Source organism: Lissotriton vulgaris, chromosome 5, assembly GCF_964263255.1.
Source record: "Lissotriton vulgaris chromosome 5, aLisVul1.2, whole genome shotgun sequence".
NCBI classification, from domain to species: Eukaryota; Metazoa; Chordata; class Amphibia; order Caudata; family Salamandridae; genus Lissotriton; species Lissotriton vulgaris.
Window position 1 is genome coordinate 372,422,711 of NC_141693.1, and position 19,415 is coordinate 372,442,125.

The 19,415-nt window shown below is 39.3% G+C and overlaps 1 protein-coding gene across 1 annotated transcript in view; it reads right to left on the reverse strand.

Moving 5' to 3' along the window:
* RNF207 (ring finger protein 207) overlaps positions 1–19,415 on the reverse strand; it is a 900,262-nt gene that overhangs the window by 289,487 nt on the left and 591,360 nt on the right. Inside the window, exon 12 of the mRNA XM_086921721.1 lies at positions 4,798–4,919. Within this exon, the coding sequence (XP_086777847.1) occupies positions 4,798–4,919 (122 nt within the window). The remainder of the gene's footprint in view (positions 1–4,797; positions 4,920–19,415) is intronic.

Here is a 19,415-nt window from a genome sequence, read left to right on the forward strand (position 1 = left end):
TTTGTGCATATTTGAAAGTTTTCAATAAATTAGCATGAAGTTCAACTTCAGGCTAATTTACCACTTCCAAATTGCGAATTCGCAATTAAAAAATGATCATGCATTGCATTTAAGAAATCTGAAATTGCGATTTCTTAAATGCAATCGCAATTTTAGAAATCGCAACATGGTTGCGATTCATAAAAGTGCGAAATGCATGATGCATTCCAAATTAGTCAAAATTTTAGTGAAAATACAGTATGCACATCCATCAGTTAAATTCAAGTCCACAACAACCAATGTATGGAAGATGCTAAACCCTAAATTGCCTGCTGCAGTCAAGGTTACTGTACTCCCTCAATGACATGATGGACCTCTAGTAGCTGGACTCGTCAGTATCAGTTTTCAAGGTAGTTTCATAAACTGCAACACCAAGTTTTTTATGTATTCAGTCAAATGTGAATGTAATTCAATATGTGTAAGTAGCACTATGAGGTTGCTGACAGAAATAAAACAACTGCATCTGAGAGTGATTGCACAACAGGACTCAAGGTATCCACTAATAGCTGCTGAAGGAGCAAATTAGGACACAAAGCATGAAAGAGAACCCTTGGGTCTTCTTCTATTGTATAGAAGAAGTCCAACCAGAACACAAGGTGGTCACATAGTCCTCAAATTGACATAATCAGGTGGTGACAGAGACTAAAATCACTACAATCGGAGACAGGCTCGATAGCCAAGCTCAAGAGTTTAGAGCTTGGGCTGAAAGCAGAAAGAGAAATGTATTATGTTTTAAGAACAACATTTGGAGAATTTCTTAACGATAATGCTAATCGGTCTACCATTTTATATGACAATAACCTGACAACTTTGACACCATGTATTTCTAAAATGCTTGTATATTAAAATTATCAAATATTTAGGTATATAATGCTTGTCATACCAATGCAGAAGTTTGTGTTTTGTGTGCTGTCCCAGAGCAGATGCTCTTCCGAATCTGATCCTAATGCATTTGTATACCTTCTGGAATATGATTTATAACTGTATGCAACTCAAGGAAATGAGCCCCATCTTTTCCTTTTTTTGAATGAGACAACAACTGGCACCTTCTGTATTACAGGAGTGCAGTTTCACCGCTCTTGAGTGGTGAGGGTTCTCCTCTTTTATGACTGGCATATGCACAATCCTCCACAATCCTACACACACTAGACATATCCTTCTCAACACAACTCGTAGGTATCTGAGACAATTATGCAGACAATAGTCAATAGAATTCCCTTCTCTATTGTTTTTGAGAAGCTCTTTAATGTACCACCTAATCCCAGGGCGTACAAACTGAAGAATTTAACTGTAGTCATAAGTTTCATTTTCTTCTTCGCAAATGTACTTTTTTGTTTACTTGCCTGAATCACTGGTAGACCAAGCACATGTTTTTTTTACAATTGCCCGATTTGAATTAAACTAATTTTTATCATCATAGTTTTCATGCTCTTGAACTGTTTATTAATGTTGCAGCATTCATTGTCTTGGTGTTTACTGGTTCCACATATTGTTCACAGAAACTAGTGTCTTAATACACTAGATTAAGGGGAAATGACAGGAAAGGAGAGGAAGATTTGGGTATCATTGGTGTGATGATGGCAGGAGGTGAAAAACAAAGAGATGATGTCCCCAAGTGAAGTGGTGGAGAGATAGAGAAGAGGAGTCAACGTAGGACTGACCCTTTAGGACTGCGACTGGTTGAGAGGTCAGTTCAGATCTTTTGGAGTCACTGAAAACAAGTGTTCTGACAGATATAATAAGACTTATTGATGAAAAGTGCCCTTTATGTCATATTCCTGGGGGAGGTAAGCAATGGGTAATGATCTACAGTACTGAATTCTTTGTATAGATCAAGGAGAATCCTAGTAGAATAAATGTGGTTTTGATGAGGAGAATAAACAAAATTAGCAGTATGGGAGAGTGTAGTTTCTGCTTAATGAAGGGCACTGAAGCATGAATGGAAGGGACCGAAGAGGCTGTTTCAAGAGAGATGTGGTAAGTTATTTCAATACTAGTAATTCCAGTAACATGGAAAAGAACCAGAGTTAGATAGTGTACCTCCCTCTCACCCATCTTACTTGGCAGTTGAGGATGCAATTTCATACATTTCCAGAATACACTGAACTACTTTGAAGTATTTTGTTATTTTAGAAGTAGATCCATAGCACTTCATGGCACATGTAGCCACTCCCAGTTTGAGATGTAGAAAATCTGAATGTTTTTGAGCAACCACAAAAGAGTTATTTTAAGAATATTGTGTTATATGGAGCATTTGAATCCATTATTTTCCATTAGGACAAGCTAACTGATAATTAGTTAGTCAAATAGAGGAAAATGTAAAAGTCATTGTGTTTTTTTAATCAAGGTGAACACATTATGGAAATATGAGATGATTATCTGCAATAAGCTCCCTTTTACTATTGTAGGGCACATTGTCATTGTAAAACAAAGTATCTTTCCCTATATAAATGTCCTTTATAACAATGTGCCAACATAATTTACATGTTCGGATATAGTCAGATACCAATCTTTGACTTATTGATTCAGCTGGAACTGAAGAAAAATCTCACATGAAAACTGCTAAAGAAGAAACAATATTTGTGAAGGCTGGTGTTGCCAGACCTCCAAATGTATAGGTTAGTTAGTTTATAGTTTAGTTCGAGTGTATACCCATAAAGCAACATACAAATCTTAAAGAAAATGTAAGAAAGTACAATGAGATAAATGCAGCACATCATCCATAAAAATCCTACTACACTATACATAAAGGAACCGGAGCATCATAAATGTTGAAAAATAACTCTCTCCAATATCAATATTTCACACATTTCATAAGATGATAATATATGAATATAAGCTTTTCTTGTGCTAAAAATGGAACGGTGAGGTTACATAAAATAGCCAGCCCAAATGCTAAAAACCATCCTATCTACTGCTGTTAGTAGCCGAAGTGCTATGAAGGGGTCTTCATGGAGCAACAAACCGATAATTGAGCCTGACCTTCCATGCCAGAAAAATACAGCAAGACAGCAATACTCATAAATTATCTTAATAATAACATACACTGTAAGTAAATGTACTAGCCACTTTGTTAGAAATATGAGATAAAGAGCTTGAAAGAGCAAGAAATGAATAGCTTATTCGTCAACCTAGATACATAAGAGACAGCATTTCATGATAGCTAAACGTAAAGCCCAATTAAAAGAGGCCAAGGAAAAATGTTCATTATGCATTTTATATATAAAAGTTTGGCTGATTGAGTTCGACAATATCAAGGTACTTTACAAAGCAGGGAAAGATTTTAAAATGTAAAAACGCCCCAGTAGGGCCTTCCCACTGTGCCTTCCTTATGTTGCGGAACACAATTATGTTCTAATAGGAATTTTTCAGCACTAAAATAAAATAAGAGTTGATAGAATGTGCCTGGACCAATAATTAGATAAGACCAAATTTGTAAAGGTACGCCATATATAGGTGACCACCTATGGTAGAGTATGTACATTCCTAATTGCCTGATCTTGCAAATGGCATTTTTATAAGGCTATAGACACGTAGTACCCAGATCCAAGAACATTGGAACTGTAAGGGTACCTGATGGTAACTTTAAGAGAGGTTTAACAAAAGGCATTCTCTGCAATACTAGAGTGCTTATAAAAATAAGGAGTTCAAAAGATAGTGGGCCATTTCTTCTCATAATGATTGAAAAGTCAATTACTCCAATTATATGTAGAAGAAATATGTCTGGTTCAAAAACACAGCCTTAAAGTATACCTTTAATAAGGGAACTGGGATCAGTTAATTTTTGTTTTGATACCCATCGGACTCTTGCAGAATTGATCGTATGGAGATAAATATGTTCTGATAAATATCTGGCTGATAAATCGTGATACCCCAAACCCGGTCCCAGGTTGCTTGTTTCTGGTCCAGGGAGGACCAGGCTTGGCAGTTCAGGCTGTACCATTCCCATAGGGAGCAGGGTCAAGACTTATTTGCATATGGCTGGGTTCAAACTGGGGTGGCATGGTCAGCAAAAGAACGGTGAGTATAACCCAGATCTGTTGACTGGGTGTGAGTGTTTGAAAAGTTTCATCACTCCACCTATCATCTTGTTGAGTTTGCTATGTTCGCCCTATGCGCCCAAGGGCATGTCCATACATGGGTCCCTTGCTTGCTGTGCCACTTGATTCAAGTTGCCTGGCTGATGAGGGATGGTAGGTACACTTAAATTGTTTCCAGGATGCTTGTTTCCAGTCCAGGGAGCTTCTGGGTTGGGAGTTCGGGCTGGACTATTCCCATAAGAAGCAAGATCAACACTGGGGTGGCATGGTGAACAAAAGATTATTGGATTTAACCCACATCTCTTGACTGGGGATGAGTGGTTGAAAAGTTTCAGCTTCTTCTTGTGTTTCCTATGTTCGTGTTAGGTGGACAAGGGTATGCCCAAACGTCGGTCCCTCTCTCATTGTGGCACTGGATTCAAGCTGGCCTGGCTGATGAAACACAAGCCAATGAAGTAATCAGCAGTTCATACTAATGCCTGGCGGTGCTTTGGAGGATACACTCTCAACTAAGAGTCATATATAATCCTTATTGTAAAAAGAATGATTGGCTTGAAGTCAAAAGGCTGACGTTCTCAATCTCAGCTCTTCAGTTGCCAATAGGTAAGCACAGATAACCAAAGACCGAGCCTTTGCATTCATAATAAGTTAGAATTCAAATACTCTGCAAATAAAGTACAAGGCAACATTACATTTTAGCAAACAGATGTTTTCTTACATATTTCCACTGTTAATCCCTGTGACATTGCAGCTGGTATTCACCCCTCCAGCCCGGCGGGTGTTTAGAAATAGTAAAGGCTCCAAACAGCGTGCAAATTCTGCGCCATATTCTGAGTTGATCTGAAACAAGAAATAAAGAAATACTTCATGTGATTTTACTAAATATACATTGAAATCCCTCTTATTTTGGAAGGATGAACTACTTGCATAGTGATTTATTTCATTATGGAAACACAAGCGAGGTTCAAGCTTAAAAAAGAATTGTCATATGTGAGCTGAAATCTGTTGTACAATACTTCTAGCATTGCATAATATATTTTTTTCAAAAGACTAAGAGCTTGATTCACAAAGGTAACATACAAGCAGTACAGTAACGCGTGCAGAGTCTCAGTACTTGGGGCAGAAACTCTGCACTTGGGGAGGAATCTCTACTATGCGCACTCTCTGCAGTGCGGAGATTCTGCCCAGAATTTGGAAATTCCACCACGAGTATGGAGAGCTCTGCCCTGAGAGCAGAGACTTCGCACTCCTAATATTACTAATTGTATGTTACTTTTGTGAATCGGGCCTTAGGATATCATGGGCAATGTGCACTAATGAATAGGGCACACATTATATCAAAAGGACAGATTTCTTTTTTTTAAATGATGTGACTTTAGGGTGGTGTATAAACGAAAAAAATGCATGGATGCATGCACAGCATGTTCCTTTTTAGGTACAGCTTTTTTTTTTTTACAACATTTTATTATTGAAGGTCTTGTATGAAATTTCAACTGGTACAGAAAATGCATTTATTAACATCCAAAGAATACAAAATCAATTTACATAGTACAGTTTCCAAAATTACTCAAAAAATGATTTCCAAATTTTATCAAATTTCCTTATCCCCCCAGTTCTCTTTGCATAATGAAATTCACTTGTTCTAACATTTCTCATTTTCTGAAGCCAGATATTAAACGAAGGAGCTTTGGATGATTTCCAGTTCTGTAGGACCAAGGACCTCGCAACTGCCATCACAATAAATAATAATTTAACCGACTGTCCAAACAGACCGAGATCGCTATCATATCAATAAAGTATTAATTTAACGATATAATCAATCTGAATCCCACAAAACTTTTGTAAATATTTGAATATCTCATTCCAAAAAGGGATAATTTTAATACAGTGAGCTGTAATGTGGGACCAATTAGCGGGAATGTATTGCTTAAATCTAAAGCAGACATCACTAGCATTCGTAAACATTTTTGAGATGACAGCAGGAGTTCGATAGAGAAGCCATTTAGTAAAAAAAATAATTCTCCTCCAATTAGATCCACGAAGAACACTAAAATTCAATTTGTTTATACACTTCCAGGTATTCATAGTCAGAGCATGATTTTCTTGTTCTTGCCATTTTTTAATGGCTTTTGTACTAAGATCCAAATCAGTGTATTGAGCTACATAACGTTTCCATGCTCCTGGTTTCTTATTCTGAGAAATCAGAAATAAATCATCCCACAGCTGACAAGGAGAATCAATCATTCTTACTTCCACTTGTCCCAAAACTTTAAAAATCGAAACATATGAATTAAATAACATAAACTTCCCTGGGATTCATTGTTGCATTTCTCTTGGGGACAGCCAAGTCCCTTCTCTTTTAAAGTCAAATAAAGTACGAAACCCAGCTCGCTCCCATTGACAGACAATATCAGATCCGATTTTAATTCTCATAAAAATGAGAGCATTCCTTAGAGGAGTTCTAGAATTGAACTGTGGAAGAGAATATTTTTTTAGAAGAACATTGCGACGTTTAAAGAACCAATACATTATTTTATATCAAGTAAGTTTTGGTGATTTAGGGATGCGCAAAGGAACTGGGGTTTGAGCCTCTTGACTAATTTTGTCAAAGAAAAAATTAATTAAAAAAATTGGATTCTGCCTTTCTAATTTAAATCGTTCTAGATACTGAGCAAAATGTGCACTATAATAATCTCTGATATTGGGAAGAGATAGGCCTCCCTGTTCAGTATCTACGTAAAGTATCTTTATTGCTATCCTAGGACGTTTTTTAGCCCATATGAAATTCGAAAATAAGGATTCTACTTTGGAAAAAAGACTACTGGGTAGAGAGCATGCTGAAAATAAAAAAATAAATAGTGGTAGTACAGACATCTTTATCAGTGCCACCCGTCCCATAATAGTAAGTGTTAGTGAACCCCATTTGGTGAATAAAGATTGGACTTTTCGTACGAGTGGGTCAAAATTCAACATAAATAACTCCGATACCAAGGTGGAAAACATAACCCCTAAATATCGTTTTGGTCTTAAATTGATACAACCAGCAAAGTCCGCATGTAAAACCACCTCCCCTCCGTCACATACTAAAATTTCAGTTTTTTTCTTGTTAGTTCGGTATCCTCCTAAAGCCTCAAATTCTTCAAAAAGCTGCAAAACAGCTATTTGAGATTGGGTATCCGTCTTAGTTATCAACATGATATCATCGGCATAGAGTTTAATTTTTGCCATAGATGTAATAGGTGGAGGGATATTAACAGATTCACGGATAGCTATAGCTAGCGGTTCAATAAAAAAAGCAAAAAGAATAGGGGAAAAGGGGCAACCCTGTCTGGTGCCCCGTTGGACCGAAACTGTGCCAACCCTAACAGAATTTATAACTATATTTGCTCTGGCAACCGTCTATAAATTTTGGATCAAACTAATAATTTGTGAAGGGATACCAAAGTGTTTTAAAATAACAAATAAAGTTGACCAAACTACTAAATCAAAAGCCTTCTCTGCATCTAATAATAAAATTAAAGCCAGGACTTTTTTAACTTGAAAATAATCTAACGCTTCTGTAAGAAAATGAGTATTGGTTGTTAACTGCCGGCCTGCCACAAAACCATTCTGATCTGGATGAATAAGATCTGTTGCAATTGAATTAAAAAGTATTGCTAGTAATTTCGTAAGGATCTTATAATCGGTATTGAGTAATGTAATAGGCCGGTACGAGTTAGGGTCTTTTGAATCTTTACCTTTCTTAACTAACGACGGTCCCCACCCCAAAAGAATCCGACACTTGACCACCCATTAACATATGGTTAAATAATTGCAATAATAAATCAGAAAGCGGAGAAAAAAAGCCATCTGGACCACATGCTTTACCAATAGGTAAATGTTCAACCACTAACTCTAGTTCTGATTTGGTAAATAACCGTTGCATTGAATCGCTATCTATCTGTGCTAGGGAGGGCATATTATGCCTGGTTAAAAAATTTGAGAGCTTAGAGTGGTCTATAATTTGCTGCTGACTATATATCTGTTTATAATGGGACAACATAATAGTGTCAATAGCATCCGTCTGTGAAACTTCAATTTGAGTGACAGGACATTTTAAAGAATGGATTAATTTTGCGGCGGCTTGCTATTTTGCCTGCCAGGCAAGGAACTTCCTGGAGAAATTACTCTCCTTGTAGACCCTTTGAGATTTTACTAAGAATTGCTGTTCACTCTGAGAAAAGAGGAGCGTATTAAGTCCACGTTTAGCCTCATTTAATTCTTTTTGCACATCACTCGTGGGATTAACTTGACGCCGCAGAGTAAGTGAGTGGATTTTTTGGTAGAGTGAGGTCTTAGTTTGTTTAATAGTGCACCATTCTTCTGCATCTTTACTGATTATAATCCCACGAATAAAAGCTTTTAATGAGTCCCAAACAATATGAAGTGGGGCTGTCTGTAGATTGCGAGCTATAAAGAGATTTCTAATTTTAAAAAGGAGACCCAGTTACTGTCCTGCAAGTTCATTTTATTAAATATCCATCTTTTAGATGATTTATTCTCTTCACCTACTTCAAATTCAATTAGCAGCATTGCGTGGTCTGAAAAACCATTATGAAAACATTTTTGATAGGAGAATTTTCATAATCTTGAAGCTAGAAAGAAATCTAATCGCGATGATGATTTAGGTCTCCCAGACCAACACGTAGATTCCTTTTTCTATGGAAATTTAACACGCCACAGATCACAAAGATCCAATAAAGATATATTCTGCATAATGGATCTTCTTTATTTTGGTTTAGATTGTTTTCTTGGCCTGCTAGTGGAATCTAATTTTATGTCTATAAGGATATTGAAGTCACCACCTATCACTATGTCTCCCCTAACTAATAATAAGGATTGAAATAGCTGGTCATAGATTGGGGCACAATCTTCCACGGGGGCATAGAAGCTAACAAATGTAATTGGTCTTTTCCTACCTTTTATTAGGCACGTAGCCCAACACCACCGTCCTGCCCCCCCCCCCCATCTTCATATTGTACCATTTCTACATATACATTCTGATTCAGAAAGATAGCAACCCCACTTTTAGACTCTTGGGCTCATGAAAAACCTCTATATTCCGACCAGGTTTTAAACATAGAAAAAGAGTTGATTTTAGCCGCAGATATATGAGTTTCTTGAAGCAATACGACCGCTGGTCGTTCTGACTTAACCCAGTGCTCAATTGCTCGCATTTTTTTTTATTATTCAGCCCATTAATGTTGAAAGAAATCACTCTAAGACCCCCAATATATATAACTCAATAATAGCTCAAAAAAACATGCATTTTGTCAACTTATTTTTCGATCAAAATCCAACAAGAACTTCAAATTTTTCTTACCCCCCACCCCACAACCTCTCTCAGGTGCTCCCCTCCAGCACCTAGTCTTGTGGCCTTGCCCTTCACCTTCACCCCACGCTGGCCACCTGACACTCACCCCTCTCATGGAGGCGCCTTGTTGTTGCGCCTCTAACTCTGTGACCACCCTGTTCCTCCCCTTCCCTCCCCCTCGTGTTCAAATTTAAGTTAACTTTGCAGTTGATTAAGCATCTCATGTGCCTCATCAACGTCCGTAAACAAATAGAATTTGCCTTTTATCAAGACTTTTAACTTTGCCTGCTGTGCCATTGATGCTTGGACATCTTTTTCTTTAAATAGCTGCAAAAGTCTTTTCTCCGTCTTGCTGCGGCCGCCGACATATCGGAGAAAATCCGCCATTTAGTGGTTGGATTTGCATGAAGTTGTCTTTGCTTAAAGGCTTGTGATAGAATTGTCTCTTTAACCCTTACATCAGCAAAGTTAACAATAATTGTCCGAGGAAAAGGAGAGTTAAGAAATAGATGAGCTGGAACTTGGTGTGCACGTGTAATTGTTAGATCTCCCTTAAACTCAGGGATTACCTCTCGCGAAAAGAAGGAAGTAATCCATTGCACCATGTCTGATCCTTCGATATTTTCTGGCACATCTACCACTCGAAGGTTTGACCTTCTATTATAGTTCTCTAACTCATCCAATTCGATTTCAAAAGCTTTTGAAGATTTAGAAATAGTGGATACCTCCTTTTGCATCGTGGTCATATTGTCCTCCAACCCTGAAATTCTAGTTTCAGATTCTTGAAATCTGTTTGTGAAAGAAGCCATTGAGTCTTCAATTTTGTCCAAACGGTTACTGATTACTGCCAATTCTGCCTTTTGAAATTGCTTCATTTCTCTTATTTCTCCTAGTATCATATTTAACATATCTTTTACAGAAAATTGCGAATCCCCAGTAGTTTTAGTGTCCATCTCCAAAATCGGGCCCTGAGTCACTGCATATGCTATCGCATCATCCTTCAAATCTGATTAAACATCCAGCAGAGGGAACAGTCGTAATTGGGACTGCATTCTTATTCAAGGAAACAGTTTTTGTATCTGTGGACGGAGAGTCTGTTAGACTGAGCACATTGCTAGCAGATGTTACTGAATCTATAGGTTTTAAAGAGGTTGGGGTTGGAGCCTCTGTTGAAGTCGCCCTGGTCCCAACTATATTCGTATTGGCATTAGTGACCTGCCCTGTGCCCTTTCGCTCAAATAACGGAAATTGTTTAGCGACTTTAGGAGTAGAAATTACCAGAGCATCTTTAAAAGTAGAAATTACCAGGGCATCTTTGGAGGCCAGTGGATCATATGAGAATATAGAGTTCGCCTCTTGCACCACTCCTGGAGATTTAACTACTGAGCTTAACAGGGCCGTATCCACCCTGACCACGGGTAGCTCTAATACCTTCATCAGCTCTTTCCCCTTATTCCCCTCACTAGTTGTACAGGTACCAAGATCTTGCTGCTGAACCTGTATTGTGTTCTCACTTAGAAAATTATTTTCAGCCTCTCCAGAGCTCTCCGAGTTTTCAGCTGAGGAATTCTCCCTCTCTGCAGCTGATCCTGTCAGTTTGGCTTTTTCAGATTTCAATTGTTGACGTTTTTTTATCGCCCTGGTCCTAGCCGTCAATTGTTTGCCCATAATCAGATTACAAGGCGAAGTACTCTCACCTCAGAGTCAGTAATCTTCAATCTTTTAATCAAGCAAAGTCGTTGTCTTAGATACCAGAGAGAGCCAGAGCGTAAGAAGTTTATGAGGCAATATATCTCGATATCTCTTGTTACTGGCGGAGCCCACTTATTTATTGCCTTGACCCAGCACTACTGTTCACCAGATACAATATAAGAAGCAAAATATTCCAAAGAGATCCAAAAGGTCCAGTAAACTCTAGTGCTAAGAGTGCTGGGACTTGCAGTTTTATCTTTTTCACCACTTTATTGTTATCAGCAGCAGGTAAACCACAGTCTTATCAATCTTTACCGGCAGCACGTAAACCACAGTCTTATCAGACTTTACACCTTATTTCAGAGTTTCGAATTCTCACTCAGTCTGTAATAACACTACGTTTTTTTTTTGTAGACTCTGCCTCTTTAAGGAACATTTAAATGTGCTACCGAGCTGGAAAGCATTCTTCCAGGGTTTTGCCCCCCAAAAAAGCCGAGCTCAGCTTAATCTAAACCAGGCTCCACACTTCTTCCTAGCAAAGTCGCTGTTTATTGCACCACTTTAGACGATACGCTATGATACACTGCAAGCACTTCTGCAGCCTCCGGTAATTAAGAGGAATGTGTAACAGTGAAACAAACAGCGCACGGCTCCCAGGTGGCTTCGCAGCAAGCATGTACCTTCCAAGGCGATTTAAGAGCTCACGACCTTGACTTCTCTGCCAGCAGCGTCTATTAGCTTGATTAATCGCGTGATGACAGCGGGCTCAGCATATCAGATATCCCAGCGCGTAGCTTGTGCACTGCTTGGGCAGATTTCACATAGGCCGGTGAGAACGCCGAAGCACCTCCGACGCCATCACCTCACAGAGTCAAGGGGGAGGAGCGAGGAAAAGGAAGCCCAGGTGCTACTTGGAGGCGTGGAACTCCACCGTAGTGTCATGCCTTTTTAGGTACAGCTTGAAGGAACTCGCTTTAAATAGTCATAGAAAATTACAAAGGCACAGGTAGTTTGCGAGTAGTAGCCTAATCACATGAAATAATAGAATTCATTTGTAGAAATTGCTAGAAACTAGAGTATGATGTTTGAGAGTTTTCCATTGTATTTTTATGAAAGAGCTCCTACATCACTAATATACCCAATTACAGAGCACATAATATGTTGCAGCTATAATATGGCTGACTATGTAGGTATAAATAAAAGTAACTGAGATCTCTCTGTAGAGCAGGCCTATCATATCTAGCTACTCATTACTTATGTGTATGTGTAGCAGGGCTGAGCAGTTGTGGTGACTCAATAAATCAGGGACCACTGCTGCTATAGTAAGAATTCAAATATGGGTGAAATTGTCCTTAACCAGTTGGGATTGCTTGAAATTGTCCTTAACTGATTGGGATTGCTTGTGATTCCGCTTGGAGAGGACTTGATCTGGCTGCTGGGTCTCAACTGTTGCTGTTCAAGCAGATCAGGTCTGAATTGTGCATGGTTGATGCTAGCAATTGGATTTCTAGTTGGCAGAGGTTTGCACCCAGTCCAAGTAGGGGTCACAATCCTAATCAGGGTAAGTCAGATATACAATCTAAATTAACAAGTGCTCAACTTCTGGTAGCTTGGCACAGAACATCCAGGCTTAAATTAAGAGGCAATGTGTAAAATATTTCTGAAACACTTAAATTACAGTAACACAGTGAAGACACCACAAAAAGAATCTACAGCAGTTTAGAAAAATAGAAAACATTTATATGAGAAAAACAAGGCCAAAATAATACAAATCCAATGTACAGAAGGCAAAATATTGAATTTTAAAAGAATAAATGCAATAAAGCGTTAGACCGGGCAAAGTCAAAGTTGAGGCTGACCGAGTGCTGGCTGACTACAGGAACTACGCAGGGTCCGTTGAAGAAAGTACCTTTCCTGGTCGCAAACAGCGAGATGCATTGATCTTCTCCACAGAGTGAAGGCTATGCATTGGTTTCGAAGATGGGTACCGGTGTCAAGAAGTGTTGAGTGATGTGTCCGATTCTGCCACGCAGTCGAGGGGCTGCATCGATCTCACCAAGCTGCAACTTTGGTGATACGCTGTCTGATGCATCGATCTTGAAAGGCAAAGCGTTGGTTCTGATGCGATTTGCCTATTTTACTCCAGTGATGCACTGGTTCTGCTACACGCAGACAGGAGATGAGTCGAAATCCGTGTTGAGAGTATCTAAGTCACTTACAGAAAGTCAGGCACAGGGGTAGATACTATGAATTCCCTGAGTCTCAAGCTACAGGAGGCAAGCCAATAAAGCCCTTGGGAATCACTTGGAGGGAAGACAGAGTCCAGCTCTCATTTAGCAGAGCTAGAGACCAGCAGGCAGCAGGTCAACACAAGAGAAGAGCAGGCCTTACAGGTCTAGAGTCCAAAGATGACTCCTTTAGTCAGCACAGCAATCCTTCTGACAGAGGTTTAGTTCAATATCCAGAAGTGTCTGATTTTAAGGGATGAGAGACCAAAGTACTTATACTCAAAAGTGCCTTTTAAATGGGGGGTTACTTCAAAGCAACTCTCTGAAGTGCACAGGTTCCTCTTTCTGTCTGGCTATTTATGAGGGTAAATCATCTCTTTGTGTGGGGACAGGATATTACCTATTCAAGTGGAGTGTTAGCCCCTCTCGTCCATTCTGCCCAGGCAAGGTCATAAAAATGCAGATATGTAAATGGGTACTCAGACACCCCTATCTTGCTGTGTTTTGACCATCTAGAAGGAATGTACAAAGTGTAGCTGTTACCCACCCCAGACGTATATTGGAGGCAGGCCGTCAGGCACACAAAGCAGTAAGTACAGTGAAATGTCCTCTTTCTAAAAGTTCAATTGGATCGTGCACAGCTTGTGTTAACCTAAAGTTAATCGGTAATTCCCTGCTCCTGGGAATCACTCCCTGCCCGGGAGTGTAAATGTCTAATACCTTGGTAGCAATCCCACTTCCATGGGGTGTCTCACTGGGCACAGGTAAATGTGCTGTAACCACAGCACAATTCAAATGAACAGTTCTTTTCAAGTTTTCTGGCGTGATGCTTAGTACTGTAATGTGTTTGTTTCACACATATATTCCATTACATTAACAGATGACATTTCATGTCCCATAATGCATTTTCTGTGTCAAACGTTTTGAGAACATTCACTTCTCCCTATGCATTCCGCCATTCCGCCTTCATCAGGGGAATATCTATAATGAGTAAAATAATGATATTCGTTTTAATCAATGGGTTTGCCACCTGAACATATATCCATCACCTGATTAATCATGGTTAGTTAAAAGTAGTGTCCATTATCGATGATTTAGGGTTCGTTAGGTATATTCACAATGTCTGTGTACACTATGCGCATAAGTTGAACATTAGCGCTGTGCGGTTTAGTTATTATTTTCACCCCGTGAGTGCTTAGCGTGCGCGTTACATAACGATTTCGGCAGTTAAGCCAACACTTATATTGCAGTAAGAAACCTTCTCTCACTGAGGTTTCTCACGAGCTGATGGTGTCGTTCTTGTGAGTCTACATGCTTATAAGGGCATCATTATTTCAGAAAGCGCTTACCGATTTGACGAACGCGAGGCGTTTCCTAGCTTCATTGGTCGCGTGTGAGTGCAGTTACCAGTGCCTGTCAGTGAAGTTTAAAAAGTGTACGTGCGTCTCTGTGTCCGGTTATATGATCAGGAAATGGGTGACTGTTAGATATGCGCACAGTGAATAAACATTGAAATCTAAAAGGAACAGTTTTGTTTACTAATTACAGTTAAAGAATTTCACAAAAATGATATACTTTCCTTACTTCAAATGGTTGAAAATATACCAGTTAAAGGAATAAATTAAGTTAAATTCAACCCAACATAAACGTACGATCTGATGTGTGTAAATAAAGTTTACAGATGAAAGTTAATCAATTGCTAGCAGTCAGATGGGTGCTTGATAACCAAAAGAGAGCTTGTGTATACTATCATTAAAAAGCAATCTCTATTTAGAGGTAACATTAGAATTATAGTCTTTCATTCATTCCATTGGGTTTTAAAGAGTTTAGATGGTAAATCCAATGATTCTCTCTCATGAGCAAAGTGTTTCTATTGTCTTTTCCTTCAGTCTTTCCATTACTTCCAGTATGCACAGTTTCATTTGACTGATGTGATGTTGAGCCTCAATGAAATGGGATGCTACTGTAGATTTCATGGCTTTGGTTCTAATGTTGCTTTTATGTTCATTCATGCGCAATTTCAATTTTCGTTCCGACTGGCCTATATAGGCTTTCCCACATGGACATTTTAGCATGTAAATGATATTAGACGTGTCACATGTAGCATTAACTTTTAGGTAAATTTTGTATCCTTTCATAGGGTGGGTAATGTGCCCTCCTCGAATTATGTTGTGACAATTGTTGCAGTTCCAACATGGGATGGTGCCGCTGTATCCTTTTCTGGCAATTATCTTAGATGGATGCTGAATGATTTCTTCTATGTTCTTAGCTCTTTTATATGCGAACAAGGGTTCTTGCTCGAAGATGTTATTAAAATCTTGTTCCATTTTCAGGAGAATCCAGTGTTTTTTGACTATTTTCTTATAGTGTCGTCTCATTGTGGAATATTTGTGGGTTCTTCCTTGTTACAATCATGTGTACCTAAGATGAGATCTTTCCGTTAGGATACAACAGATTTTCTCAAGAAACTTAGTAACATCACATTAAACAATGAAGAACCCACAGTACTATGCACTATCAACGTAAAATCCCTATATACGTCTACCCTGCACCAGCAAGGCATTGAAGTGGTAGAAAAAGCTCTGCTGCATGCTGAATATGAGAATGACATGAAGGTGTTCCATTTGCAGCCAGGAGTTCGATTATCTCAACAAAACCTTTTTTTAAATTCCGGTTTCATACGGACTCCCTAAATTGAATAAAAATCTCACGGATCCGCCCTTTAGACCGATCGTGTCAACTAATGGATCCCTAACGGAACCTCTGTCTAAATTTGTGGATGCCTGCCTTGCCCCCATTATATGTCGCCTTCCTGCATACGTTCGTGACACTGGTCATTTGATCTTTAAAATTGAAGGCTTGGAATTCAATCCACACACTGATCTTCTTGTCTCAATAGATATTGAGGCACTTTATTCTAATATCCCTCAGGAAGGTGCTTTAGAAGCTGTGAAAAAGATGCTTGATGGTGCTGATTGTCCCTCCGAAAAATTGTTTATTCTCGAATGCTTAGCTATTGTCCTTAAAGAGAACTTCTTCGAATTCGATAAAGTTATTTACCAGCAAGTACTGGGCATTAGCATGGGAGCGGCATGTGCCCCCAATGTAGCGAACGCAAACATGGGTGCTTTTGAAGAAAAGTATATCTATACCGAGCTTGCCCCATTCTCTGAAAATGTCACCCAGTATAATCCATACATCGATGAAATTTTCTTTATTTGGCGAGGCCCTACAGAACAATTTGATGAATTCATTCTGTGGATAAATCTCTGCGACACACATCTCAAGTTTAGTGCGAATATCAGCTCGTCTAAAATTGAGTTCTTGGATGTTTGGATTTTAGTGAACAACAACCACATTGAAGTGTCACTTTATACCAATCCCTCTGCCCGCAACTCATTGCTCTTCTACGACAGTTACCACCGGCGGAGCCAGAGAAATAGCATTCCATTCAGCCAATTTCTCAGGCTCAGACGTAACTGTACTGATATGAGCAATTTTGAACAACATGCGGGAGTAATGAAAACGAAGTTCCTAGACAGAGGATACCCTAAGAGGTTGATTAGAGACTCATATAAAAGAGCTACATTTTTTGATAGGGAGACTCTCTTGGAACCTAGAGAGAAAAAGGACGACAACAAACTTGTCATGATCTCTACTCATTCCAACTTTAATGAAAAACTGAGATTTATCATCAACTCCCATTGGCACCTTCTCAATATGGATAAATCCATAGATAAACTGGACAAACCAATCTTTGCGTTCCGACACAATAAGAATTTGAGTAACTTTTTAGTGAGGGCATCTCCTGCTGATCCTCCAGGCCCTGCTCAAAGGAGCATTACTGGAACGAACCCGATTACGGGTAGTCACAAATGTGGCGGCTGCCACGCCTGTGATCAGGTTATCTGTACCCCTGAGCTTAAATGGGGAAAAAGGAATATCAAGTTTAAAGAAATGACCAACTGTAGGACCAACAACGTGGTGTATCTCCTTACTTGCCCTTGTTCTAAGGGCTATGAAGGAGAAACAGGGAGAGAATTCCGCACTCGGTTCTCTGAGCACAAATCCTGTATTAGAAACTCTCGGCTGGGAGCACCATTAGTTGCACATTAGAAGGACACGAGGTTGAAGACCTCAGATGGCTTAACCTTGAACGGATTCACTGTCCGAAGGATGGTAACTCTGATGCCCTTAGGAGTAAAAGGGAAGTATATTGGATTTTTCTCCTTGAGACGGCTGTCTCAGGATTGAATGAATATATTTCATGGGAGAACGCGATTCATTGAGTCTGTTTCTACTGCGTTCATTACTTGAGATGGTTTTCTATAGAGCTGATGTATTTTTGCTAATATATTATTTTTCTTTGTGTTCATTTTATGTTCAACATTTTTTTTTCATTTTTCCTCTCTCCTTATATTTGCATGTTTTGTGGTTTTCGATTCTCTATTTTTTTTTTTTGTTTGTTTTTCATCAATAGCTAAATTTCGTTTTGGTTGTCGGTTCCATCCTTTAGTCTTTGCTTACTGTTTACACTGGATTCAAACTTCTCCGAATGATTCTCGGCTTTGGGGAGCGATCACCCAAAATGGCGGCTCTTTTCCGTCCTTAGCCGCTGTTGAGTATAGGGGTCTAGTGTTGTGCACGTTCTATCTTATCTCACACAGGTGCCGCAAATCATATGATTCCCTTACGGTATATATACCTTCCAGTTGTCACGGGCTCTTCTCTCCTAGCGGTGCAGAAGGTTGACCCGTGTGGCTTGGATTCCGAGATCCTCGTTTTTTTCATGTTAGGTAAGCCCGCCTCTATGCAGCTGTCTTTACATCTGCTTTGAAATTCTACCCTGGTTGCTTTGTAAGCCGTGTTTTTGCCTTTCCGTAGGACTGCGTTTAAACCATATGTCTTCCTGACTCTGCTGAACTGCATCGGTTGGAGTTTCTACCCCGATGTCTGATTATGGCCCAACTCCTTGTATAAAAGAGGTAATAACCTTCGTTGAAATTTCGACTGTCTATTGTGAGATCTGGGTCCTAGGTACTTTTTTAGACCCTTTGATTCATATTCATACAGCCTGCCTGTAACCATACGGGGGATGCATGATCTTTTAGCCTTTAGGAAAGCCATCAAAACCCATCTTTTCCATTAATCCGTTTTCTTTGTGCACCTTCATTCTGCACTCTGGTCAGCTCGCAGCGCCGGGATGCCCCTTGGCTGGGGCAGCCGCGCGCTATACAAATTCTCATAACATAACATAACATAACATAACATATCGGACCTCATCGCCACATTTAGTTGTAGCTTTTCAGTCGACGGCGCATAGAAGATTACGATCTACTTAAGCTAATGATGGCACCTTCGTGAATTCGTTGCTGTGTCTCGGTTATTTTTTTCTTTGTGTAATTTATTCACAGGTGTACTTACAGGCGAATGTCTATTCCTTGTTTTTTCTTATTCAGAGGACATCATTCAAATAAACGTTTAAACTTCACGTTACCGGTACCAGGAACGTTGGGATCCTACATATCCTTTGAATCCCTGCTCTTTTGAAAATTCAGGTGAGCTTCTGCTGTCTGTTGGGGATACTCAGCTCTTGGATATTTTGTCTGTACTAGATTTTGCTGTACAAAAACTTGATATGGAGTAGGGCTGCTAGCGCTAGATTACTCTTTATAATATTTGTATTATATGGCCCCCTACTCTTTCTCTCTTTACATATACTACAGCACAGAGACGGACATTTCTGCGCTCGAAATATTCTGACCTTCATTTATCGCGAGGCTGGCCATTAACCATCCTTATGGTCTAGATGTCATGGAAACCTCTTTCCTGGTATGTAAACACTTGAACATCCTTCTCTTTCTCTCATTAGCCGGCTGCTCTTTCTAGATTCTGGACTGTAGCACTAGCTGATCCAGTGGAATGGATATGATTATTTGGCTAGTTTCCATTCCTTTACATATATGTCTCCCTAATAGAAACTCTACAATTTAATAAATCTTTTCATTGTATGTATGTCGATTGGGTGTATTAGGACGTGATTCTGTCTTGTTTTACTCCATG